The 27,259-nt window shown below is 49.3% G+C and overlaps 1 protein-coding gene across 1 annotated transcript in view; it reads right to left on the bottom strand.

Moving 5' to 3' along the window:
- Positions 1-22,861, bottom strand: part of ONECUT2 (one cut homeobox 2) — a 42,446-nt gene extending 19,585 nt beyond the window's left edge. Inside the window, exon 1 of the mRNA XM_060118835.1 lies at positions 21,637-22,861. Coding sequence (XP_059974818.1) covers positions 21,637-22,861 — 1,225 coding nt within the window. The remainder of the gene's footprint in view (positions 1-21,636) is intronic.
- Positions 22,862-27,259: the final 4,398 nt, after the last annotated feature.

The raw sequence follows: 27,259 nt of genomic DNA, 5'->3' as shown, positions 1-27,259 counted from the left end.
TTTTCTATGTACAACTGTACAATTCTAGCAAATGTAGAGTTTGTGCTTAACACATACCACACTCTCCAAATGGACCTTATCCCAGCATAAGTCAGTAAGGATGCAGTCAGAACCTACCGTGAGCACAGCAGACTTCCGTGTTCTAAGCATGAGCTTAGCGAAATGTCTGTAATTGTTAAGAGTCTTAAAAGGACATGGGGGTGGGGGAGAGAGGGAGTGGTGGCAGGAGTGAACAACACTGATGCATGTTTGACCAGTTTGCAAGGAGAGCACCCAAAGACCAATGTTGTGTCTGGCAATCTCTCTCGTCACAAATGCCACTGGTGAAAGTGACAAAAATTATGCTGAAGGGTAGACCTGTCCATGTGAAATAGGAGATTATCCTGGGTATGAAGGAAATAAGATGTAAAAGTGCCAGGTGCAAAAAAAAAAAAAAAAAAAAGTGCCAGGTGCAGTGCTAAACACTATGGTATCTCATGTAACCCGCACACCAACTATCTAGTCGGCACCAACCTTATCCCCATTCTACAGAGGAAGCAACCGAGGCTTTCTGAGGTTAATGACTTGCATGAGGTCACACAGCTAGTAAGTGGTATAGCTGGGAACTAAACTGGATCTGTCTAACCCTGAAGCTCACGCTGTTGATGACAATGCCAAGCAATACTCTTTTTTTAAAAAAATATATTTTATTTATTTATTTATTTGGTTGTGCCAGGTCTTAGTTGCAGCAGGTGGGCTCCTTAGTTGCGGCATGCATGTGGGATCTAGTTCTCCAACCAGAGATTGAACCCGGGCCCCTTGCACTGGGAGCTTGGAGTCTTAACCACTGCGCCACCAGGGAAGTCCCAAGCAATACTCTTTTTTTTTTTTTTTTTTTTTTTTTTGCGATACGCGGGCCTCTCACTGTTGTGGCCTCTCCCGTTGCAGAGCACAGGCTCCGGACGCACAGGCTCAGCAGCCATGGCTCACGGGCCCAGCCGCTCCGCGGCATGTGGGATCTTCCCGGACCGGGGCACGAACCTGTGTCCCCTGCATCGGCAGGCGGACTCTCAACCACTGCGCCACCAGGGAAGCCCCCAAGCAATACTCTTGATATGTAAAAAATATGGAAGAGTTGGTGACTCAGGCCAAGTCTCCTGCTTATTATGTACAGAGAAATTACAAAGGTAATATTAGTCAATTAATAGTAATAATAAGGATTCAACTAAATTAGCAAGTATTCACAATCGACCAGTTGTTCTGAGCATCTATATGCATTAGCTTATTTAAGGCTCACAATAACCTTATGATATACCCCCTATTATCTGAGGTACAGATTGCTATAGACTGAATATTTGTGTCACGCCCAAATTCGTATGTTGAAATTCTAACTTCCAAAGATGATGGACAGTAGTAGGTGGGGCCTTTGGGAGGTGCTTAAGTCATGAGGGTAGAAAACCCTTTTGAATATGATTAGTGCCCTTATAAAAGAGGTTCCAAAGAGCTCCCTAACCCCTTCCACCATGTGAAGATACAATGAGAAGTCTGCAGCCTTGAAGAGGGCCTTCACCCAACCAGGCTGGCATCCTGACCTTGCTCTTCCAGCCTCCAGAACCATGAGCGATAAATTTCTGTTGTTAATAAGCTGTCTGTGGTATTTTGGTACAGTAGACTAAGACAGAGATAAACAAGATAAACCTTGAAGACTTTGAAGATTGTACTTAATTCTGAAATGTTTAAAGGCTAATTAACAATGCAACAAAAAGTACATCTTTGGAACTTTTTAAAAAAAATATTAAAGCAGTGCTTATGGAATGCCAACTCTCCAATTACAGCTCTGTTACCACAGGGTCCTTTGCCACAGAACTGAATGGGATGGCTAGCCAGGATAAGAGATGAGGAGGGTCTGTTTTTCTTGTCTTGGGGGTGGGGCAGGTGGGTGGAACTGAGAGATAAGGCCTTTCTCCTGGGTTTTGCTTCCAAAGATACAAAACATCAGGAATCACACCTCTTCCACTGGGGATGACTCCTCAGACCGATAACCTTATTTGCTTTCAAACTCAATCTGGAATTCTACCCACCTCCGCTATGCAAATAAGACTTCTGTATGCCCTAAAGGGGGCAAGTGGCCTTGAGCTGGACTCTGAACTTGCAAACAGGAATTCCGGGACTCCAGCTAATCCATGAAAGAAGTTACAGATTTCCTTCACAATGCTCAGAATTCGAATAAATCAGCCTGCCAAACCAGAGGCACAAAAACACAAGGACTTTTTGGAATTACAGGGTGAACAAGTTCAGTAACCAGGGACAGCTTGTTATGAAAAACAAGAGATTACATTTGCCTACAAGGGTGTCATTTCTTCACATCCATGGGAAGTATAAGCACTGGGTATTGATTCATAGGATGCCGTTTCATATGCATGCAGAACAAATACAGCTAAACAAAGTTATCTGCCCAATGGAACTTGAAAATATTTCTCAATTGAATTTTAAACAGACCTCGATGTGAAGGAAATTTAATTAGGTAAGTAATATAGAACACAGTGAAATGTCCATCAAAATTGCTTCCAAAGGTTTAAAATGTTTTCCTTTTCAGACAATGTAGTTGGAGCTGCTAAGATATCTATGTTAGTACAATGTCTTGAAAAGTGGGCCTGGGAAATCAATATGATCACCTCTCTGAATTAAGTATGCACAAATGAGAGCAACTGAGATCCATATAAATCAGCTCAAGTAGCCCTCTGTGTACCAGACCATTAGGGGACAGGCAGAGAAGAAGGAAGATGCAAATAAACACATTATCTGAGGCATACTCACTAATGGAAGGCATCTCTTAACACTCACATTAAGAACCAAGGCAAAACCCGTCAAGTATTTTTAACACTGCTTATGATTTAAAAGAATAAAAGCATGCCAGAAATAGAACCTAAGGTTAAAAAAACAAAAAAAACAGAAACAACCCTCAACAAGCCTTAGACATTGTTAGAGTCACAAATGAGTAAATCTCTTGATTTTTTTTTTTTTTTTTTTTTTGCCGTACGCGGGCCTCTCACTGTTGTGGCCTCTCCCGTTGCAGAGCACAGGCTCCGGACGCGCAGGCTCAGCGGCCATGGCTCACGGGCCCAGCCGCTCCGCGGCATGTGGGATCCTCCCAGACCGGGCACGAACCCGTGTCCCCTGCATCGGCAGGCGGACTCTCAACCACTGCGCCACCAGGGAAGCCCTTGATCTTTTTGATATCACCTCCAAATTGCTTCTGTATTCATTGGTAAAATGAATAAAGTGCTGGCATCGTTTGGATTTTGCCTGCACAGAATAATGTAGATCTGGATTGGATGGCTTAACTTCTATAGGCAACAGATTTGGACTTTTTTTTGCGGTACGCGGGCCTCTCACTGTTGTGGCCTCTCCCGTTGCGGAGCACAGGCTCCGGACGCACAGGCTCAGCGGCCATGGCTCACGGGCCCAGCCGCTCTGCGGCATGTGGGATCTTCCCGGACCGGGGCACGAACCCGTGTCCCCTGCAACGGCAGGCGGACTCTCAACCACTGCGCCACCAGGGAAGCCCAGATTTGGACTTTTGTTCCTCAGATGTTTAGTGGTTATTTCAGTGAAAAAAAACAGAGAAGTTTAAAATGAAGTCTTATTTTAAAATACATGTAGAGGTACATGTGGTCATCTGGTGAGGCTAGAAGGGACCTCCTGTTAGGACACCAGAGCTGTGTGACCCTGGGGATCACCTGCACTTACTGAGTGCCAACTATGGCCAGCACTAGAGGGAAGATGAAGGAGAGCAAAGCCGGGCTCCCTGCCTGCTACCATCTGGAGGGAAGGTCAGGCATGGCCACAGATCAGCCTAGTACGAAGAAACATGGCTTCTAACAAGCTGGGCATAGTTTGTTACTTGTATAAAGTATAAAGTAATAAAGGGTTTTGAAATACTTCCACACTTATTTCCTATTTGTTGCCAAATCTGCTGTCCTTATCCTATCCCAACCATAGGAATGACTTACTGCAAGAATGGAAGTGAGCTAAAATACGTGGTAAGAGGTAGATGGCAAAAAAAACAAACAAAAAACAAAACCCCTCAAACTCCAATTCACCCTTTCCTGTACGAGGCTCCGTGCCATGGCATCTGGTAGTGCCCCCCCTACTCTGTCTCTAGGCTCAGCCGTGTGACTTGCTTCCACCAGTGGAATGTTATTGCTTGTGCTTTCCCCTTTGTCATCGTCGTTGTGAGGACATACCCAGGCTACCCCAGTGGTCCCAGGATAGGAAACATGGAACAAAGCCACCCACAAACAACATGATCAAGCCAGCCAAACCACAAAGGGGAACCCAGCTGGGATCAGCCTAGATCAGTTGAGTCCTGCAGATATGTGAGAAAAAAATGTTTATTGTTTTTTTAAATTAATTTTTATTGGAGTATAGTTGATTTACAATGTTGTGGTAGTTTCTGCTGTATAGCAAAGTGAATCAGTTATACATAGACAAACAGCCACTCTTTTTTAGATTCTTTTCCCATATAGATCGTTACACAGTATTGAGTAGAGTTCCCTGTGCTATACAGTAGATTCTTGGTAGTTATCTATTTTATATATAGTAGTGTGTATATGTCAATCCCAATCTCCCAATTTATTCCTCCCCCCCCAAATATCACGATATTGCTTATATAAGGAATCTTAAAAAAATGGTACAAATGAACTTATTTACAAAACAGAAATAGAGTCACAGATGTAGAAAACAAACTTATGGTTACCAAGGGGGAAGGGGGGTAGGGAAAATGTTTATTGTTAAACACCATGAGTTTTGGGGTGGTTTGCTACTTAGTATTATTATGGCAATAGGTAACTGATACACAGCACATAATAGATGTTCAATAAAATCTGTACCTTATTTCCTTTCTCTCCTCCTCCCCAACATCCAAGGCCATCTTATCCCTCAGATCATCACTCTAGGCAAGGAATTCTGTGGGAAAGTCCTGAAGACAGCTGATCAGCCCATTACCTAACAATGATTTTATACAGATCATCTCTCATACTTACATCGTTCTCCGAGATGAACATACTATTCCCATTTTATAAAGGAGGAAACTGAGACTCAGAGAGGTTAAATCAGAGCTAGTAAATGGAAGAGTTATAATTAATACCCAAGCCTGTCCGACTCCAAAGCCAAAGATCGTTTGTTCTGCTGTGCTACCCTGCTGCTACTTCTATAAGATCAGCTCTGAAAGAGTCAGGGAGAAAGGAATGCTTGGTGCCTCCAATCCCTTCCCAACAGCCTAGGATAGAAGGATCTGGGTCCTACAGACACTATTCCCAGGACCTGTCACAGACTCCCTCTCTTCTTAGCTTGGGGCTCCTTCCCCATCTCAGATAGGGATGCTCATACCCTAGGGACTTCTGGAGCTCTAAGGAGGCAGAATACTTGGGCTCCTGAGTTGGTGTGGCTTCCAGTAGGAAAGCCCACCTATCTCTACTGTAGATTTTCCTCCCTCTCCCCTCCAATCCAATCCCTACCTACCCCCAACTCTGCCCTTTTAACTGACTTTCCAAAATCTGTCTATGGAAGCCCAAGTCCGAGGCTCTAGCTGGAGAACTGGTCAGGGAGGGTGAACTCAGCAGTTCTCCTCCACGTCCCACCTAATTCCTTTGGAGGATGGCAGAGGAGGAAGATGAGGCACCAGGAAGAAGGGAAAAAGGAGTGTGTGGTCTTTCTTTGGTGCCAGGCATGGCCAGGCCATGGTACCTAGCCAGAGAAGAGGGCAGCCTCTGAATAAGGGCTCAAGGCTCTTCAGAGAGGCCTCAGAGCTGCCTCCTGCTCTGCCTACCCCTGCCTGTCTCTGCCTCTGTGTCAGTGGAAACTTGGTTTGGCTACACAAGGCACACAGATGACAGTCACTGAAGCCAACTGCTTACCAAGCATACCTAATTATCATGCAGCACAGCAAAGCACTCAGTTAAAGGCATTAAAAAAAAAAGGCCTGGAATGTTTTAATTTAAACATTCGGTCCATATATGCCTGGTCTTCATAGTTTGTTACTCATGTAATATGAATGTCAAAATGTAACTGTAAAAAAAAATCTCCAGGCAACGTATAATTTCCACCTAAGAGGTATAGCAAATTATCTTAGTTTCAGTTTCTCACTAAAGTTGAGATAATGGTAAAACCTCTTTTCACTCAATCCTGTATGGATATTATGAAGATAAGTGAGATTTATCCACTCAAATCTTAAAATTCCAATAAAATCAAAGGTGAAAAAAGCTAGTTAATTTTTGTCCATGTGTAATTACTTAGTTCAGTACTATGTAGGCAGAACTGTGTATATCCCTGAAAACCTTTGAACTACTGGGTTTCAAAGACCTCAAATAACTTTACGTACTCATTTGCCAAAATAAAAGGAAATGAGAAAGAAAAAGGGTAAACTTACAAAAATGTTGACCTCTGGCTTTTTTCTTTACAGGTAAATTTAAGTCAATAAAAATCTAGGAATTTGTACCGTATTAAGTTACTGCCATTTAAATACAAATTTGGTTTACTGATAATTAAAATGACTTAAAAGAGGAAAATAGTCCCTCTGATTTGCTGATGTGTTTGCAGCCTCAAATATTCTAAAATGGGTAACATTTTCAGCTGTCTGTGGAAGCAGAACCACCTTTGTTATTTACCAAGCCATCATGAGCACTGTTTTCCCCATATTAAGCTTAGGTGTCATTTCAGGTTAACTCAGGAATCTATTTTTGACTGTGTAAGCAAGTATTTTTGTCAACGATCAAAATATTTACAAAAAAGAATACTCCTATTTGAAGAGTAGAGGCTAAAGATGTAAAAAAAAAAAAAAAGAAAAAAAGAAAAGAAAAAGAGTAGAGGCTAGAAAAGAATGCCAGCTAAAAGCAGACATACAAAACCTAACTCCCACACCTCCCCAACCCAGTGACTGAAATTAGGCGAGTCCATAAAAATAGGCAGGAATACATCAAATGACTCAGTTTAAAAAAAGTGGGCCTCCCTGGTGGCGCAGTGGTTGAGAGTCCGCCTGCCGATGCAGGGGATGCGGGTACGTGCCCCGGTCTGGGGGGATCCCATGTGCCGCGGAGCGGCTGGGCCCGTGAGCCATGGCCGCTGGGCCTGCGCGTCCGGAGCCTGTGCTCCGCAACGGGAGAGGCCACAACAGTGAGAGGCCCACATAACGCAAAAAGGAAAAAAAAAAAAAAAAAAAAAAAAGTGCCTATTCTGTGCTCAGCCATGGACCAGCAGCTGTGGGAGGCACAAGGATATGGCATCTCCCCTCCAGGGCCACAGGGAAGGGATACAGGAGAGATCTGGAGAGGGGTGTAAGACCCCAGCTAAGAATCTGCTATGCAGTTTGGAACAGATGACTGCAACCAGAGTTGAGCAAAGGGAGAAAAAAGAATGGGCTAGAGTTTGCTGGGAACGTTCAGAGATGGAGGACCTACGGTGGTGGCCGGGGAGATCTGGAGTGGGACAGATGAGATAAGGCATTTCGGGCAGCAGGAAGAGAGCATGCAGGGACATCGATGTGGCGAAGAGGGCAACGTATGAGCAGGACAGCAAGAACTACCTGTTTGAGCAGGTTACCTTGGCAGACTAGAGTCAACTGGTAACACCCTAGTCTAGTGTTTAGTGATCCTTTCACATCCCTCACCTTACTGGAGATACTAGTCTGAAACTTTGGATAGGAGATTTAACCCCACTTCAAGATTCCCTTTAAAACTCATACATACCTGTAGTATCTTAGCTTAGGAGGAAAATGACATCAATGAGAACTCAATATCATGAAATATGAAATACTATCTCCAAATGATGCACCAACACTGATGATTCTTTTTCGAATGCCATCCACTAACTTGGGGGAGTAAAATGGGCAGAAACAATGTCATATAAAGGTATTCATTAATTTATTCATGGATATTTACTGGCTGCCTATCACATGCTCTATCCAATCTTTGGTCTCATAGAACCTACAATCTGGGGTGGGGGGAGGACACTGACAAGTAAGCAGGTGATACCTATCTGTGTTCTATGTGAAATGGGATGGGTAGTCCAGGGAGATCCCAATTTAGGAGACCAGAGGAAACTTCCTAGACCTTTAAGCCCAGATTTCGCTTAAAGACAAGGAACTTTAAGCCAAGATTTTGAGGTGAGGTTAGCTGAGTGAGGGAAAAAGTGTTCTAGGCTAAAGGAATGGCCTGGTGTGTTTGAGGAGCTAGGAGTACAGCATGTCTTGCACGCAGAGTAAATGGGGGGAGTGATGGGAGATGAGGCTGGAGGTGAGCAGGGGTTAGTCTATCCTGCTCAGGGATATGTACCTTCACCAATGGTCAAAGGGAGCTAACAAAGAGTTTTAAACAACAGTGTACTGTGGTCAGATTTGGGTTCCAGAAAAATCACTGTGGCTTAAGGTTGGAAAATGGATGGGAAAAGGCAAGACTGGAGATAGGGAGACCAGTCAGGAGGCTGCTGAAATTGGTGATGCCTCCAACGAGGGCAGCAGTGGAGGGGATGGAGACAGATATTTAGGAGGTATAATCCACATGGCTAGTATGGCTGACCTGGGGGAAAAGCAGAGTCTGAGTTGACTTCCTGGTTTTTGGCTTGAGATTCTGTGTACAAGATGATATTACTGAAAGAGAGAGAGAATAAAAGAAGATACTCATATTTGGTGGTGGTGGTGGTGATGGGGGCTGGGGGTTAAGAAAAATGAGTTCACTTTGAGATGGACTGAGTTTGAGGACACCCAGGCAAAGATGTCCAGATGCAGAAGGAAATAGGGACCTGGAACTCAGGAGAGATATCAGGGCTGGAAAGAGACCTAGAAATCCTCAGCATAGCAAGATGACAACCAAACAGATGCAATCTTCTGGGGTGAGTATGACGAATGAATATATAGAATAGCCTAGGCCTGAATGCTGAGCTAGATGGAGAGAGCCCAGAAAGGAGACCGAGAAGCAATAGCCAGAATTCCAGAAAGGAAAATAAGAGAGTACAGTATTTCAGAAAGCATGGTCAGGAGTGTGTCACATGCCATGGAGAGGCCAAGTTAAGGTAAGAACTGAGAAGCATCCATTGGATTTAGCTACAGAGACCTCAACAGTGACATTGGTAAGAGCAGATTTAGCAAACAGGAGTGGCCAGAATGAGACAGCAAAGGGCTGGGACTGAAAGGGGAGGTGAAAAACAGATACTGAGTTATAGCAACTCTTTCTAGAAGTGAAGGGAGGGAAGAGCTGAAGTTGGAACAGGTGTTGGGGGAGCATTAAAAAAATATAGGAGAGTCTGGAGCACAAAAATTCGGATGGGAAAATGCTAAGAGGTTATAAACACAGGAAGGGATTGGGTCCTGAGAAGGTAGGAGAGGCAGGGGCCCAGAATAAGGTCAAAGAATTGGTTTTCAACAGGAAGAGTGTCTCTTCCTTTTCAGAACAATAATAAAAAAAAGGATGAGAAGGGTTAAACATTGAGAGTGACTAAAGAGTTCACTCTCATGCCTTGAACATGAACTGATATAAACTCTGGTATACGTTAGGAGGCATCTGAATCCAAGACTTAAAAACAAAACAAAAAAAACCTTTAGATTTGGAAATCTGTCGCTCTGTTTCAGAAACACAAAAAGTTCTTTTAATCCACACTTTTTTTTTTTTTTTTTTAGTATTTGGAGTCAAAGAAGACTATTGGGGAGGTACTGTTTACATTGCAGTCTTGTCAAAATATCTTTTAAAAACCACATTGAGTTCACTAGAAAGGAAATGCATTTAGTATAAGGCCTTGCAGAGTGCACGGCCTTATTTTAATAAGATGCGGTGATGCATATAAAATAGACTTTAAAAAAAAGGCTTTGCTTACTGTCAAATCCATGTTTTACCGGAAAAGGTTTTGATAGTGTTACCCAACAACTACTAGGAAATGCATGCCTGCAAATTCAAAGATCATATGACTTGAAGAAACTGCTTTAATCAGTGTTTATCAAATAGATTTAAAACTAGTTCTTAGATCTAATTCAAATATGTTCCTGCTCATTTATAGAGCAAGAGTCTAGGTATTTAGACACAGAAAATGACTTTTTTCAACACTGAGAGTGAATGCTCTACCAGATTTGTTTTGTTTGGGGCTGGATTTTCTTCCTTTCATCCAAGAGCCACTTGGAATTTAAAGATGAATTGTCACAGGGAAGAAAATCTCATTTATCATGCCCTTGACTTTCTGTTTAAAGGGGATACACTTGTCTGTTCCTATGGTCCACCTGCCCGAGAACCACTTTAACAATAAATTGGGCTTGAACTAAAGTTTCTTGATATAAAGCAAAAGTTTTACATTTTAATTAGCTTTGGGAAGTCAAGGGCCATTTTACTAGAAACCTAAAGAGATGGGAGTTGTGCTTAATCACAGACCAAAAGGACCCACCTGCCTCCTTTCCCTGTAATAAAAACACAAATAAAGCAGAGCTGCTGAATGAAAACAGCCAGAGTCAGGGGTCAGTGCCTAATGTCAGCTCTCACCGTGGCCAGGGCCATGTGACTCCGTTGTGTGGCCTTGTGGAAGTGACACAACCCTTGGCCCACAGAAGCGGTGGAGAGGTTCCCCTTGAAGAGAGCCCCATCAAGGAAAACCCTCAAGAAATCAAACCCACTTTCTAGATTTACTGGAGGTAGCCTGGCAACATTACTGCTGATATAATGTGAGAACCTTGCTTCATATAATGAAAACCATGTTTGCAAAACTCACGTGGAGGCAGGGGTGGGGGGGAGGGGAAATCCGTTTTTGTATATTTGTGCGTAGGGCAGTCAGACCGTAAACCTTGAAAGGAAACCCTCAATCTGAAATACTGTGCTGAGAGTAGCTAGCAGTCAGCGCCTACAGAAGCCAGGAACATGGAGGAAAACATTTCAATCCCTCCGCCCCCGACAGAGGTAATGTTCTTCCCCTTGGAAAGGAAAGGGTCCTTTAGCATCTTTTGTCCTCTCACCGCCATCGCCTCCTCTCCCTTTATTATCGCCGACCTCCCACAGAGAAACGAAGCCACGGGCCGAGGGAGGAAAATCTGAGGCCCTGTTCTGTCTGGGGCTCCTGAGATCTAGAGAGATGGAGCTACTGATCGGGGTCCTGCCTGGATTTAACCCGGTAGAGGACCCATCTCCCTTCTCTGGGGTGAGAAGCAAACTTGCTCAGACCCCGGCCTGGGTGCGCTGGCTGCCAGGGCCCTCCGTGGCGCTGTTCGTGGTGCTGAAGCCTGCATCAAGGCGTGGCGGCAGCAACCCACGCACAGGCGGCCGCCTGTCAGGGGCTCGGGGCCCAGATCCACGCGAGGCAAGTCTGGAAACAGCTGCCGCCCACAGAGCTACAGCCAGCGCCACAGTTTGGCTCCAAGTGTAGCTCACTGGCTTACTTCTTTGCAACTGCAAAATGGCTGGTTCCCCTTTTCTCTTCCCAGGGGCTTTCACAGAGCCCACCTCTGGCTCACCGATCTGGCGTATCTCTTTCCTGATGTCCTCCCTGCCCATAGGAATTCTCTCACCCCATCTCCTTCGTACAATACTTTGCCTTTGCAGAGTACCTTACAGATGGTACCGCCCTCCCTGGCACCATCAACTGAGCCATTTCTCTTACACACATAACCATTCCTCTTCTCTCCCACAGATAGTTTTTGCCTTCTCTGCCCCTCATCTCTCAAGCAGGAGACTATTACCTCAGTGTGCAGGGTGGGCGGAACACCTTTACCCATCACAGCAAAACCGCTGATTTCTCCTTGGCAACGGATTCGGAGAGGCAGAGGTTAGAGTTCCAAAGGACCAGGAGAAAGTCCCGTAAGAAATTTCTAGGAAAATACGGGTAGTGGTCAGCAGGGTGGGGAATGGAGACACAGACACTAGGAACAAAGTGAAGAAAAGAGCCTGGGCCTTAGAGGTGCAAGGCTTGTTGCAGTTAGAAGACTCCCGGCAGGTGGCACTCTAGCTCAAGGTGCTTTTGGTAGAAGTCTTGACTGTGCTCCTGGTTCCACCTCAAACCTCCTTTCTGCTAAACCACCCCCTAGCCAGGTTTGGAGGTCTGTCTTCCTCTTGATCCAAGCACTCTGCTAAAAAGCACCGTTCGCACAATTCTATTTACTGTAATACACAATGGTGAAGGGAACATAAATAAGAAAGAGAGGGTCAGTGGGAGGATTTTTTTCTCATGTGTGATTGATGGTGCTCAGATCAAAACTGTGTAATCATCAATAACATGATTCAGCAATTGGGAAATGTAAACAAGTTGTGCAAGTGCTTGCTTTGTTCAAAGCCCTGGAAGGGCTCATGGGGCTGGGCCAAGCTTGAGGAGGGCAATGCCAACAGGATGCCCTCCCTCCCACCAGGGCAGAGCTGGCTGTGCCTACAGCCTGACTGGCGTGACCTTTGCCTTTTGCAACACGCATGCGGTTGGGCCAGCGTTAATGGCACTTTGCAGGGAGTTCCAATTGAGTAAACAAAAAATGCCTTGCCCTGTTCTAATGGAGCACATTATTCTGAGGCCTAAGCCTTCATCCAGGCCCCTGCAGCTGCTCTGCAGGTCAGTGCTACCAATAAAGCAATTAGCCAATGAGAAAACTCTTCTTCCCTGAGGGGGACTCGGAGGCTTTGTTGCAGTTGCTGTGCTTTGCTTTGGGTTTTTAAACAAGCAATCCAAGTTGATCTGAGCCTCTTACATCAGACTCCAGGATGAAGACACTGAAATTGTGTGTTTGCTGAGTGTGATATTTTAAGGAACTGGTCCCTTGTTCAACACAGACAGGAAAGCTCACTGCTTCCTGTTCAATTAACCTGAACCATAGCTGAACTCTGCCCTTTGAACTCACTCAGCAGATAAATACATTAGCTCACCTAAGGAATCATTAATATTTTTCAATCACATAAAACAAACATGAATGTCTGAACACAACCCAAGAAAGAGACAATTAGGAAGAGCACATGTTGGAAAAAAGAATCACAAATGGATGTTATTTACAGAACAAAAAGGGTCAAGGAAGAAATAGAACGGATCATGCCAACGGTTCTGGAAACAAAGGGGACTTTCATTTTCATTTCTGCAAACACAAAGGGTACTGAGCAATATTTACCAATTCCTGTTCCATCTACACTGCTCGATAAGAAAAAGTTGTACCCTACTCCTGGTCTGGTTTCTACCTACTTCCATCAGAACACACAACTCCAAGCCCTTCTCTTGGAAAGTGACTTCAGTGTTCATGCTCATATACAGAGCCCAAAATATTGCATTTCTGGGGACAATTTTATTCCCAACTTGCTACAAATGAGCCGAAATAATTTTTGTGGAAGTATCACTGCCTTTAAGTGAACCAGTGTAAATGAACCAAGCTAGTGGCTTGATTGAAATAATTTTACAGTAGAAAATGATGTTCCTGTGATGTTGTTACTCTAGCATCTAAATAGATTTTGTTTTGGGGGGAGGGAAAGAGAGAGAAGAGAAGAGAAGAGAAAAAAGGAGATCGCTAAATGCATCTGTTTTGTCCTTATCCCTGCATGTCATCTTAGAAGAATGAGAAAAACATTCCCCAACCAAGTCATTACACATTTCAGTTTGATTCAGTTTCACTTGCCACAATTCTGCCTCTTGACTCCTCCCCTCCTTCCCCCTTTTCATTTTTGTTTGGTTTGGAGTGTGGGCTTAATGCCCAGCTATCCTAGATGAGAGAACACTTAAAGGAATAACGCAAGTGCAAAGGGTAAATCTATTGAATGAGGGTCTTTAACTATGTGGTTTCCTTAAAGGGAAAGGTTGGATCAATAGGATCAATATGAAAGGTTTCCCTGGCCCTGCATAAAAGGGTAAGGGCTTCTCTTTTCACTGGTTTAACTTTACTCTCTGACAAATGCAAATCAATGGATCTGTGTTTACAACAGATTCCCTAACAGACCCAACCTGGGTAAAGCCCAGAGCCTCGCCCTGGGGGTGGGGAGTCCAAGCTTGCTCTAGGGGGATGCTCTAGGGCAGAGCTTAAGGCTCAAGGCCCTGGGGGTGGAGTGGGCTTGCTGCCCACTGGGATCCTGCGGCTGCCGCCTGTGGTCTCTCCAAAGAGGACAGAAAAAAAATGGAGCACTGGAGCTCCAGACTCTTCCAAAGATGCCTCAACCCAACATAAACATAAAGCCCAAATTCCTAGGATCTGGTGAGCCAGTCAACCTTGTTTCCTACCAGTATAGTTCTGGGAGGTTGACTACACAGAGGGAGCTGGAGTGGGATACCTACAATTGGAGCAGCCCATGCATTTCAGCTCTAGAATTCTCCTTCTGTGCTTTCTTAGGTGGTAACTGGCTCTCTTAGCTATTAAAAAGGCAAACCACTGAAACCGTGGGTTCTTTCCCCCTTAATTTTACCTGTCCCTTTAAAAACGTGATGCTTTCCAGAGATTACATGACTTCAAGTCAATACCAGTTACAGAGAAATTATTTTTCTTCCTGCAGGAGAAAGTATATGTATATTTGATTACATGAGCCAAAGTCCAATGCTGATTAAATTACATTGGAGGTGTGCTTCCAACCCAAACAAAGTCTGCTTTCTACAGAAGAGTAATGGATCTTCAAATGGCGAGAGAGGCGCCAACGTGGAACGCAGAGCCTCCCTTCCCTCTGGGACAATTTGTGTCGGACAGTTTTTCACAACAATGTCCACTTCTCCCCCAGTGAGACTAGCTCTGTGTGCACAGCCCGCAGCCTGCCTCCACGCCTTGCCATGCCTCAGGTGGGCTGAGCTACCCAGTCTACCTCCCTGCCCCTGCAAAAACCTGTGTACATTTCTCAGGGTCTTCACCTGGAGTGAGACTTGGAAGTCAAAAATCAAGCTTTTCCCAAAGGCACTGAAGTGCATTAGGGGGACAGACTGGGTGATGAAAGGGGATGCTGATGGGCCCCCACCCCACCTTGAGCAGGCTCTGTACCTGACAGTATAAATGTCCCTATTGGGTACCCTCATAATGGTCTCTCCCCACCAAGAAAAGTATCCCCTCAGATGAAGAAATTGTCCCTAGGTCAGGAAAAACAAGGCTCTCTGATAGGGTGGGGGACAAGGATAATCCAGAATCTGTAGATGAAGTTTAAGGTCCAGGGTTCCTCAATATTCACCCTTTTCCCCAGGGCCCTTTATCCAGACAATTATTTCTATTTATTCCCTCCTCATTTTCCTTCCTTTGGTAAGAGCCCAGAAACTAAATCACTCTGCTTCTCCTCTGAGGTTTTCATTCCTCCAGGGATACCCCGACAGAATACCACTTTCCCTCAAGACAGTTTCTACCAACACCAGCCACCAGCAACAGTGTGGTGGCGTCCAGTACTTTCTTCCTGAGAACTCTTCAACCCCCTTCCTCTGATCTTCCTTTAGAAACAGGTTCTAAAGCCCAGAAAACCAAGAGGCGACCCTGAAGTGAAATTTTGGATTGAAAAAAGCTGGAGCGGAATTCTCTTTCCCCCTCAAGGTTCAGGCCTGGAGCTCTAGAAGGTAAACCCTGCCCAGGGTCCCCTGTTACCTCTGGGCAGACACGTGTCTCTAGAGAGAAGTGGGGCCGCTCTCAGAGACACTGAGAATCTGGGGGGCTCGGTTTCCCCTCTGCCCCACCCTCACCAGTCACAGGAATCCAGCCCTGTTTGGGGATTCTAAGATGGGGCTGGAGGAGAGTCTAAGATTCCACCCTCCAAAAGCCCAGTCGCCCCTCCCAGAGCCTAAGAGCCCTTCACCGAGAGCTTGAGGGGAGGGGCCCGCTGTCTGCCTCACCAAAAGGAAACCTCGCACCCTTTTTCGTTTCTGTATCTGATCACCTGACCTAGTTCACTGCAGGTTTTCAGAAGAGGGGTAGGGCTCATTCTGACTAGGAATCAAGGAGCTGTATCAAAGCTCCCTCCTCTAAGGAAACCCACTCGAAGGAAGACGACCCCTATCTCTGGGGAGGACAGAAAGAAATGACTGCTTCCCCTTTGCCACATGGCAAAGCAGAATAACGCAAGATTTGGGGTTTTTTCTCTCTCCTTTGCTTCCTCCTTTTTCTCATTTCGTTCTTGGAGAAGGAAGGAAAACACTCCTTTTCGTCCAGGTTGAAACCTTCTGTTGAAGGAAAAGCTCAGTATTTCTAAAACTGGAGAATGTATAATTTCAAAAAAACCCGAACAATTTAGTTCTTATCTCACCCCCACTACCGTCCCAGCTCTTTCTTTCCTTCATCCACCTTAGTGTTCCTTCTGGAAGCATAAGCCATTTGGCAAAAGGAGCCGTTGGCAGGATGTGGGGACAGCTCTGAAGTCCTTTCTTTTCCAGTCAAGGCAGGTGCCTCAGAGAAAACCTCTCTACTAGGGCCAGGCCTGAGTCCCGCGTCTCGGAGGGGAAGATCTCTCCAGCTGGTGGGAAGGCGAGCTGGGGCGGGGCAGTTCCCCAGGCTGGTGTTTCTTACCAGCCGGGGCAAGAAACAAGATTCTTCTCTGGTTGACCCAATTAGCCCAGAGCAGACCATTCTGAGGGATGAAGCCCGGGCCATTGTCACTGGGGCCTCGTTTAACTGTCCAACTAATGCACCAGTGTAGAAAGTGTAGAAAGTCTGCGAATGTTTTCTTAATGAAAACAAGGACGGAGCGGATCCGCGGATCAGGAAGCTGCGAGGTTAGCAGGCAGCTTTAAAGACGTCGTTTCTATACGTCTGTGTCTCTATCTCTGCTTTGCAAGGAAGTTCATCTGTACCATTTTTTTCTAGGATCCCACATATATGCGTTAATATATGATATTTGTTTTTCTCTTTAGAGACGTCGTTTCTAAAGTTCGGCTTGGACGTTCCCGCATATGGAGAGGAGACCAAATTTCCCGGATGGTTTCCGTGGAGGAAAGAAGTTGCCCCCGGCCCTGCTGGACCAGACGCGGGCCGCGCGGGGCAGAGGCGAAGGCACCCTAAGCGCGAGAGGACTGGGAGGGCTCGGGCGCCGTCCCGTGCGACGCCTTCGGTATACCAACCACCCGCAGAGCCCGCGGCAGGGAGCGCAGAAAGCGGCGTTGCGCGCGGGGGCTGGGGGAGAGGGCAGGCAGCCTGGCGACGGCAGGAAACCTCGAGGAGGAAGCGGCGGGCTGGGGCCGCGCGGGGTGAAGCAGCGGCCAGACCCGAGAACCCGCCTGGAGCTGGGGAAGCAGCGCGGCGGGAGCGCCGGGGAGCCAGGCCGCTGGCGAGCGCTCTGCTGGGAAGAGGGCGCCGTCGGGCTTACTGGAAACGCGCCGGATCAAGTTCCAGATCAATGAAATCTGGGTCCACGCGTTAACGTTACTGTTGCCAGCATTAATGCTCTTTTAATCTTCTAAACATTATCAGCATCGATCTCCCTCCATATTCACATTTGTTTGAGAAAGTGACATAACCACATGGTGGAAAGCCTGGAATAAAAATAAATGCGCAGCCCCTCGCATCGAGGGCGCCCGTGGACCCAGGCTACTTCTCGCCCGCGGGTTCACTAACCTCCCTGGCGTCGCGCCGGCTCGGCCCAGCTCCCGCCCACCCTAATGCGAGTTGGGAAGGTGTTCTCGAAGCACCGGGACTTGACCAAGCAAGGACGGTAGTGAGCTTTTCAATTATTAATCCGACCAGCCAGCAGGAGAAAACATCTTGTGTTCCGTACCGACGTGGGCTACATTCGACCTCTTCGGCTCGGATCCCGAACTAAACCTTCGGGAGAGCCCGGCTGAGCCCGGCCGAGAGGCTGACCGGAGGGAGGGGTGGGAGTCGGGGTGCGGGTCTCTGCCGATGAGGTCCCCGCCCCCCATCCCTAGGCCTAGGGTGGCCTGAGGACGTCCCCTGGCGCCAAAAGGAGCCGCGCACGCACGTGGTGCCCCTGGCAGGCGCCGCAGCGTTCTGCCCTGGCCACGCTCCGCAGCCGCGGGCGTCAGGTGGCCCAGGAGACATCCCGTTGGGTTGGTTAAGGGCCCGGCCCTCCGCTGCCTCAACAAGACTTGGCTCCGGACTGGCCGCTGGGAGCTGCTGCCTGGGGAGGGCCGGGCGTCTGTTCGCCGCGGGGACGCGAGGCAGGCTCGGGGCGGGTCGCCCCGGGAGCCCGGCTCACGGAAGGCGGAAACCTCGGCAGGGTGTGTCGTCGGAGGGTCTCTGCTGTCTTCCAGGTGTTGGAGGAAACCACTCCCGCCACCGGGGCCTCGATCGTCCTCCGCGAGGCGCCCATCCACTTTCTTGCCCGGGTTCTCTCGGTCCCTCCTGGTTCGTGTGTGCTGAGTTCGGAGGCCTCTTGGGCTCACAGCCAGTGAGGGTTTGTGCTCGAACACGCTGGCGTTTGTCCTCGCCGCCTCTTGCCGGGTTCATAAAAACTGCTCTGCCGGAGCCAGACCCGGGGACCGCGGAAGAGACCCAAGCCCGCATGGTTGCAAACAGTTTCGGCCCTCGCCACCCTTTATGAACGAAGTCGTGCACTTGGAGCCCATTTCTCTGAAATCTACTGTTGAGGCAATCTGAGCTCCCCCATCTTCTCCCTTCCCTTTTGAAATGCTATCCCGGGCTGTGGATACACCGAGGCGGTCGGCGCTTCTGTTGTGACGGGGTGTACTTCACCTAAGGGTGAGGTTGCCGACACTGGCCCAAATCAGGCATCTTAACTCTGCGGTCCCTCAAACCCCTATCTGCTAACCTCTGGCAAGACCCAAAATGAGAAAGAGAAAGGGAAATTAAAAGGGGAGAGAGAGGGAGACAGACAGAGAGAGAGAGAGAGAGAGAGAGAGAGAGAGAGAGAGAGAGAAAGAGAGAGAGCGAGCGAGCTGGTCTCGATGAGATGCGGGGCTGGTCGGTCTTGGCGAGGTTTGGGCCTGGGAGTCAGGCAGAGCTGCCCTGTAGAGTCACTGGGATTGTTTAACCCCCAGAGCTCAACGGTGTGGGCCCTCGGCAGCGTGCTGGCGAGATTCCGATCTATACTCCTGGAGGAGAAGGCCTCAGCTTTTCTTCTCCATTTGCTCCTGTCCCCTAGCGCTCCAAGCACATAATACCAGTCCCAGCTTCTGCATCAGTGTCTGAAGAGACTGATCTACTGACCCCAAACTGAAAAGCTTCCTATGTAATAATAACCACTCAACACACTTGTACTTGCTGATCGAATGGCCAGATAAAAAGGCTAAAGCTCTTGTCCCTTTTCAACTCCGGGTAATAAAACAGACACACATTTGAATGCTTGAGCAAAGCGGGGTCCCTCGCAGGAAATTCCCAGTCGCTGAAGGAGGCTTTCAGACTCCCACTGAGGGGGCTTTCTTGCTCCTGCTCTGAAAATCCCCGATGCTGCCTGAGGCCAGCCCCTGAGGAGTGGCCCCGGGACTCTCCCGTGGTGGGTGGTGGAACTGGGGTCCCCCAGGGATGCCACACTCTCCCCCATCCCAGCAATGCTGTTGCAAAAATCCTTGAGACCGGCTAGCCAGCAAAGCATTACTTTCCAAATCACTTTCAGACATACATTGGCAGAGGGCACATGTTTTAAAAATCTGTCTTTTTCGGGACAGGCGTGAGGGGGCGGCAGCGCTCTGAGGTCAGCCGGAGTAGAATAGCTGTCATCCTGCCTTTACCTTACCCTGGTCCCCCCTCCCCAAGACCAGCTGCCAAGCTTCTTCTGGCTGCCTGTGCCTAAGAAGCCAGCCCTTGCTAAAACTCACCCGTGAGGGACTAAAGGCATTTTCAGGGGCCTAAGACAAAGGGGTACCACACTGTTTGGAATTGTCAGTAAGCTTCCAGTTTTTCACGGATGCTCTCTATTCACTGCTTAATCTTTGCGAGGAACCAAGAGCAACAGAGAAAACTGTAGGAGAGGATGAAGAGTAAGCTAAATGAGGAGAAAGATAACGTAGGTTTCTAAATCCAAAACTATTTGGAGTCCACCGACGTGGGGAAGCCCTTGGTGTGTGTGGGGGGGCTAGTTTCTTTACCTTTTCAGATCAACACTGCAGGGAGATTACTGACTGGAGATCTGAATCCTCCAACAGCGGGCAAAGGCGGAGGCTGTCAGAGTGGAAACGCCCCCTCCCCAAGCCTGGGCGAACACGCTGCCTGTCACATCCCCCAGCCCTGTCCGGCGTAGGCAGAGTGCACCCTACAAGCCAGGCTCAGCGGTGCGAGGATAGCCCCGGGGAGCCGGAGAGGAAGCCTGAGCTCACAGCTCCGGAAGCGCGTTGTGTGCGGCTCGGAACCGCGCGCTAACCCACTACCCGCACCTATGTAAATCACTGCCACCACGAATTGTCCGCCAGATAATCCGACGATCGGGAGAGATAGCCTCAGTCCAAAAGAAGCTGCCCATCTCGGCCTGCAGTCGGGTACCGTGCGTCCTCCCCAGTGGGGCGCCTGGACACTTTGCCCCTCTTGGCCCGTGGCAGGGTCCTGGGGGCAGCGCAATTGCCACGCGCACCGCGCTGGGTCTGTGCGCACTAAAGCGCGCAACTGTGAGCGCAACTGTGTGCCAGTCGCAGCCACGGCTGCGCCTTTCTCTCTGGTTCCCGCCGCCCACACAGGAGGTTTCTGCGCTCCTAGAACAATAGAGGGCTGTACCTCGCAGCTCTGCCGCTAGAGGAGGCACAAAGAGCCAAGCCGGCTACAGAACAATGTAACCAATGCGTCGACCCGTCCTCTCCCGCCGGCCGCCAGCCCTCCCCGTCGCCGAGCTACGCGCACCATCAGCGTCCGCTTAATGCAAAGGCGGAGCCTGTAGCCCGCGGCCAATATGCGTTAACTAACCTGCATCTTAATTTTTCTGCACCTCTTCCCGCGAGCTCCCAGTCTCTCCCGGAGGCCCCAAACCTCGGCAAATCCTGGCAGACGCTGGGAGCCGGGCAAGGGCGGCCGGCGAGTGAGGCAGGACGCCCTCTACTCTTAGCTGCTCCTCTCCCGTCCTCCCAGAGAGGTGGATGTGGCAGTTCCAACCTTCGCCCTTGTACCCTCCCATCACTGTGGGCAGTGACAAGGGAGCTGGCCCCAGCCCGCTCTTTCGATCATAAAGTCCCCGTGCCAATGTCAAGGCCGGAAACGGGCTCGGGAAGCGCTGTTGTACCCTGGTCACCCGTTCTCCGCGTGGGCAAGGCTGTGACTCTTGTCAGTGACCAAACAAGTTTGCCTCCCGCTCCCCCCCCCACCCCGCGCCCACCAACTGCCTCCATATAGGGAGACCAGGCAGCTTGGAAAACTGAAATGTATTGCCTAAGCAAGCTTGGAAATGTATTGTCTAAGCAAGAGTTCAAGTGCACAGGGTTTCCAATAAAGGCAATCCCCCTTTCCTGTGAGTCCTGGAAAGAGAGGGCTCCTAGCGGACACGGCGCACCCCCATCGCGACTCCCACAACTGGGTAAGGTCGGAAGGAGAGGGCAGAGTTGGCACGTTGACCAAAGTGCGTATAAAATGCGGGTGGGGGTCGGTCAGGAAGCCCGGGAGACAAGGAGGGAGGAAGGAAGAGAACGAAGAGAAAGGGAGAACAGAAAAAAGAGGAGAGGAGAAAGAGGAAACAGAAGAAGAAATAAAGTAGAGAAGAAATAGGAAGTGTGGAGAGGAGAGGAGGCGAGAACCCAGAGACATGGCTAAGCGCCCTCACCCGGGGCCACAGGCACCCCGGAGCCCTCTCCCAGCACCCTGGCTCCAAGGAGACCCTCTGGGCTTACCTGCCAGGCGTAAGGCAGACATGCGCTGGAACTCGGGCTCCTGCAGCCACTTCCACATCCTGCGGAAGGTCTCCCTGCCAGATTTGAGTTTACTCCACGGTTTGGGGTTCCGGAGCAGGTCGGAGAGAGTCCCCTGAGACCGGCACAACACCCTCTGCGCGAAGATCGCCTGTGGGATGCTGTAGCGCTTCAGCTCGGCGGTGATGCGCTGGGCCACCTCTTTGGTGTTGATCTCCTCCAGCTGGCCTGACGTGGCCACCTGCGATCCCGAAGAGGACGAGGGTGGCCTCTCACGGCTAGGCGCCAGCACCGGCCCATGGGACTGAGCGTGGCCCGGGTGGTGTAGGCCGTTGAGGTGCGACATCATGGCCGCGGGCGGGGTGCCCAGACCGCGGGACAGGTGTTGCTCACCGCGGGTCAGCATGGCAGTGTGGTGCGCGTCGAAGTTGGGGCTGAGCATTTTGTCGTGGCCCGGGGGCCCGTAGCTGGGCAGGCTCTGCTGCGCGTTGTGGAGGCCGCCCAGCCCGTTGCCCAGCGGTGTGGCGGCCAGCGGGGACAGGCTCTGGCTCATGCCGGGCATCTCTTTGTAGGGACTGTAGAGGTTGTTCATGGTCGGGAGCCCTCGCTCGTCGCGCATGAGGGTGAAGCTGCCGCTGACGTTGCCCGACAGGCGCTGGTGGTGGTGGTGGTGGTGGTGGTGGTGGTGGGGGTGCGGGTGCGGGTGGTGGAACTTGTCCGACACGGTGGAGATGGGCGGCAGCGGCTGGAGCGGCGTCAGCGTGGTGTAGGTGTTGCTCATGCCCATGCCGGGCGGGGACGAGTCGCAGGACATGCTCATGGCATGATGGAGCGGGATGGAGAGCTCGGGCCGGTAGTCGCCGCCGTCCAGGATCGAGGCCATGCTAGTGACCATGGCCGAGCGCGACGCCGCCGCCGCCGCCGCTGCCGCCGTGCCCAGCTCCTGGTGCGCCGTTGGCGGCGGCGGGCCCCGCAGCGAGCCAGCGGCGCCGCGGCCCGCGTGGTGAGGGCTGGTGCTGGCCAGCAGCTCCTGCTCATGGCCCGGGCCCCCGCCGCCGCCCCCGCCGCCCCCGCCGCCGCCCCCGCCGCTGCCGCCGCCGGCCGGCCCGTGTAAAGTGCCCAGACTTTCCATTGTCAGCTCCGGGTTCATGGCGCAGCCTTCTAGGTCTTTGGTGAGGCATCGATAGGCGGTGTAGGCAGCCTTCATTCAGTCCATCGGGGCCCGGGGGCGGCGGGGGCGGCGGGGGCGGCCGGCGGGCTGGCAAGGCGCGCGTGGCGGAGCTCTGCCGCGGGAGCAAGGGAGGGCGCGGGAGTGCGTGAGCGTGTGGAGGGGGAGCGTGCGTGCGGGTGTGCGCCCCGGGCTGCGGGCGGGCGGGCGCGCCCGGGGTGGGGGTGGGGTGGGGTGGGGGCGGACGGGGCGTGTGTGCGGGAGACGGGAGGGGGCGGGGAAGAAGGGAGGGATCACCGAGTCCCGCCGCTCGGGGCGGCGCGCTGCCTAGCCATGTCCGAGCCCGCTCCGGTGCCGACGTCTTCTGTTTGGGTGAGCGGGAGCTGTCCAGAAGGGCTCTGCCGCTCGCCGGGGCAGCCAACCTACCTTCCCGGACCCGGGGCGGGGCAGTACCCGATGGGCGCCGCGAGCAGCCACTGCGTGGCCGCGACTGCCCCGGGAGGCGGGCCTCCTGCGCACAGCTGCCAATGGCTGAGGAGGGGGCGGGGCCGCGCGTTTCACGTTTGGCTGACGGCTCTGTGCTTTTTTTTTTTTTTTTTTTTCTTCCTTTGCCACTGGAATCAAACGTCAAGGAGAGGAAGAGAGGGAGGGGAAGAGAGGGTAGTGGGGAGAGAGGCGAGAGAGCGAGTGAGGGAGAGAAATTACGTTAAAGATGCTGCTCCGTGTCTCTCCGGAGCTGCTGCGACCTGGGCTAAAGGGCTTTGCTTCAGTTCCCCTTGCTTCACCCCAAAGCTTTTATCGAGGCAAGCCAGGAGGGAAAACTCTAGCTACGTGCTGGTGTAAAAACAATCCCACGTCTCCTAACAAGCCACTTCCCAAGCGTCCCTAGCTGGGAGCCAGTAGTTTAGCCTTTAAAAATGCGGGCGCTAATGTATTCTAATGTAGGGTAAATTCCCGAGACTGGGGAGTGCGGAATCTACGGGGCGAGGGAACTCCAGCGCTCTCGCTGCCTGCTAGCTGCGGCCGGCGGACGCAAGCCCACCCGCGGCGCGGGCCGCAGTAATGCCTGCAAAGTTAACACAATAACATCATTTAATTACCCGGCGAGCCCATAAATCTCTCAGTTATGAGCCTTCAGAAGGGCCCCTGCTAGATTGCAAAACAAAACTAGAACACCAGAAGCCACGGTTTCAAGGTGACCAAATGCTTGCTGCGCGAGCGAGTTGGAAAGGAGTGGTGGGAGGGGGCGGGGGGGGTAGTGTACAGCAGGGTTGTTGCCTTAGTTAGCAAACTTCTCCTGGGGGTAGGGAGTATGCAAACGTCCGGGACGTTACTCTCGGATCTTCCCCCTAACACACACACACACACACACACACACACACACACACACACATACACACACACACACGTCTCTCGAATCCCGGGAGAGGAACGCCCTGGGTTACGGCTGTGGATAGATGACATGGAGCCCATATCTGTATATCCAAACCTTGTTTCTGAAAAGACCAGAGCCCTGGTGAGTTCTAGAACGCTCGCAAGCCGCAGCTTTGAAAAGTGTACCTTCATCTACCCAGGATTGCCGTTGTTTAGTAACCCCTGGTCGGCGACTGGGAGTGGAGCGGGGGTGTAGAGAGAAGGTGGAGATTTCTGCGGCCCGGGTTGGGGTGGAGGGGGTAGTTGAAGGCAGAGAGCCACTCGGCATTGAAAACCTTACAAGAAACAGATTCTTCCGAAGCAGGTTGCGTTCTGTTTGCCTGCGAAGATTCAAGCTAGCTGAGGTTGCGCAGATGTTGCCTTTGTTTAAAGAGACAGTAATTAAGGACAGGGTGGACATAAGTTGGAGAAGCGTGACCTATTTTCTTTTGATCAGCTGTCAAAAGAAGAGCAGGGGGTCTCCTTAAGACAGCCCCCTCCAACAACTTCCAGCTGTTAGAGAAAACTTGATAAGAAAACAAGGACACAGTCTGGAATACTGTATATGCCTCCCTGGCGCTAGAGAAAGGTTTTATTCATTTGGAAAACAGTTCTTAGTCTTGGTGACCTTTTACGGCTGCCCTCCTCTCTCTTCTAGCTACAGAGCAAAAAAAATCCACCCCCTCCCACATCATGCTGTCACATGAACGTACAGTGACACTATTTCTAGATCAACTTTATTGAGTTCTGGCCAATACCTTGCCAATTATTCTTTCAAATAGCCTCTTCTTGTGATATCAAAGCCTGGGTAAGAAAGTGGATGATCCCCTGCTTTGCTAGACATACTTTTCTAGATGCTCACATCTTTTAATGTCACAGTACTAGACAGGCAAAATCATTCAGTTTTCTGTTTCTCTGACTTTCCTCTCTCCCTCACCTCTCCTACCATCTCTCTTCACCCTCCCCACCTTATATATGGCAGCTGGACATTTGGGATAATTTGAAAGTTAATGTTTGAAATACACACCGAGTTGAAACAAAAGTTCACAAGAGTGCAATCCCGTTGGTCCAGGAGTGCTCAGACACTGAAATAAGGCAGGAGAGGAGCAAGACAGGGGAAAAATCTGTTTGATGTGCCCCAGTGCCGAAGGCAGCCTCCTCTGCCCTGGCTTCAGGCTCAAGCAGTGGCCAGTGACCCCAGGCTGGGACATCTGGTAGGCACTGCCTCTGTTCAGAAACCTAGGCATATAAATTGCCATTTAAATAAAATTTCAAAATTATAAACTCATTTACCAGGCTACCAGGATAAATCTGCTCCTGGGTATTCCACCTCGGTGTGCCTGGGAGCAGTCACGTGCTGGGGAGTTGAAAGGTGAGTTGCATATTCTCGCTGCCTCGCTCCTTCTTCCCTCCCTCCCTCCTCCCCTCCCCTTCCCTCGATCAATATTGGCGATCTCAGGGAAATCATGAAATCGTATTGGCTTCTTTGTGTATAATTTCATTGGGCTAGATTAAAGCAGACTTTTCACGTTGTTTTTCTGATAGCGGTTTGAGATTTTATATTTCAACCCAAAACCCATTTAAAAGAAAAATTAATGTGCTTGTTTACTCAGCATCCTAATTTTTACTGAATTAAGTTTGCATGTTTTCTCCCTTTCTTTTGAAACCGGAAAAATAGTATCTACTTGAAGATAATTTTAAGAATATCAGTACTAATACAATTTTCAAATATGTTTAGAAATACCTTTGATTTTTTTCTCTATAGTTCTTCGAGAAAATAAAAAGGAAGAGTTGCTTTCTAACCACCCCCTTGTAAAGTACACATGCTCTAACCTTCGGAAGTTCTACGACTCAAAATTTTTTCTTTTAATTTGGAGTTACACTCCTGTTCCCCCTGACCGTATAGAAATGTGGTAACAGAAGTGCTACTTCACGACTGTTAGAATCTGGACAAACAGTTGCACCAGCCATTATATCAGGAGCAGGATATCCATTACTTAGAATACCCCATTCGCAGGGCCGATTTTCTTCAAGACCAAACACTTAAATGATTCAAAAGAAGCCTGTAAATAAAATGAAGCTTTGACAACAAATATAAGCTATTGCACTGTAAAAGAAAAAAAATTGAATTTGAGCAAGTGCAGAAAAAGACTGGAAAAATTTACTGGACTTTTCATATGTTTTTTCACATTAAAAAAATTTTAAGGGTCTGAGAGGGAGAGAGACGTGAACATTCAATTAAAACAGAGACCCTATAAATTATTCACGAAAAAAAAAATAAACACACCACAAGGAAACCCAATCTGGATAAGGGGTCCAACAGCTCTGTTTTTACTAAACAACTGTAACCACAGCCCAAACCCTCGGTAGAACGGGGGCTGCTTATTTCCACCCAAATGTTCAAAATCCTGAAGAAGGTTTTGTGTTGGGCAGAATGCATTTGCGCTACAACTAGGTTTATCAGAGCAATACAAAAAGACATAATGGTGGGCTGACTTGGACTATTTTATTTTTGTCCTTCCCCAAACCATCTGGCGTGTGAGTGTAGGGGTATTGATCAGGATCTGTGAGCTGCAGACCCCATGCCAATCCATAGCGTTTCTGGCAATCAGCGTCGCCCATGAATTGCAGCTGTCTGTGCAGCTCCCGAACAGAAATCTTCGAAAAAGTCCCCCACTTATCAAACACATCATCCGTTCAGGGGTAAGTCAATATCATTTCTTTGTCATTCCATGAGCAGGGATTATGCAGGAGAAAGTTTTTGTTGTCTGTTGTGTCTGCTGCTGTGCCTTTTTTTTTTTTTTTTAAGGGAAGGAGAGCAATTTTCTAGCCATTGAATGGTAATGGTTTTCCAGAAAGGCCTCAAGCGTTTGTAGGAATCTGACGACAAATACTGTTTTAATATTGTGGGGGAATTTTAAGAGGAGGGGGACATTCTTATGTTGCTATACACAAACAATAATAGTGATAATAGAGGGTTCCTTTTAATGACAGAGGATTTTCTCCCCTTTTCTCGCAGCCCCT

The sequence above is a fragment of the Mesoplodon densirostris genome, chromosome 15 (genome assembly GCF_025265405.1).
Source record: "Mesoplodon densirostris isolate mMesDen1 chromosome 15, mMesDen1 primary haplotype, whole genome shotgun sequence".
NCBI lineage: Eukaryota > Metazoa > Chordata > Mammalia > Artiodactyla > Ziphiidae > Mesoplodon > Mesoplodon densirostris.
Note: the sequence above shows the minus strand (reverse complement) of the source record. Positions and strands in the feature narration are given on the sequence as shown.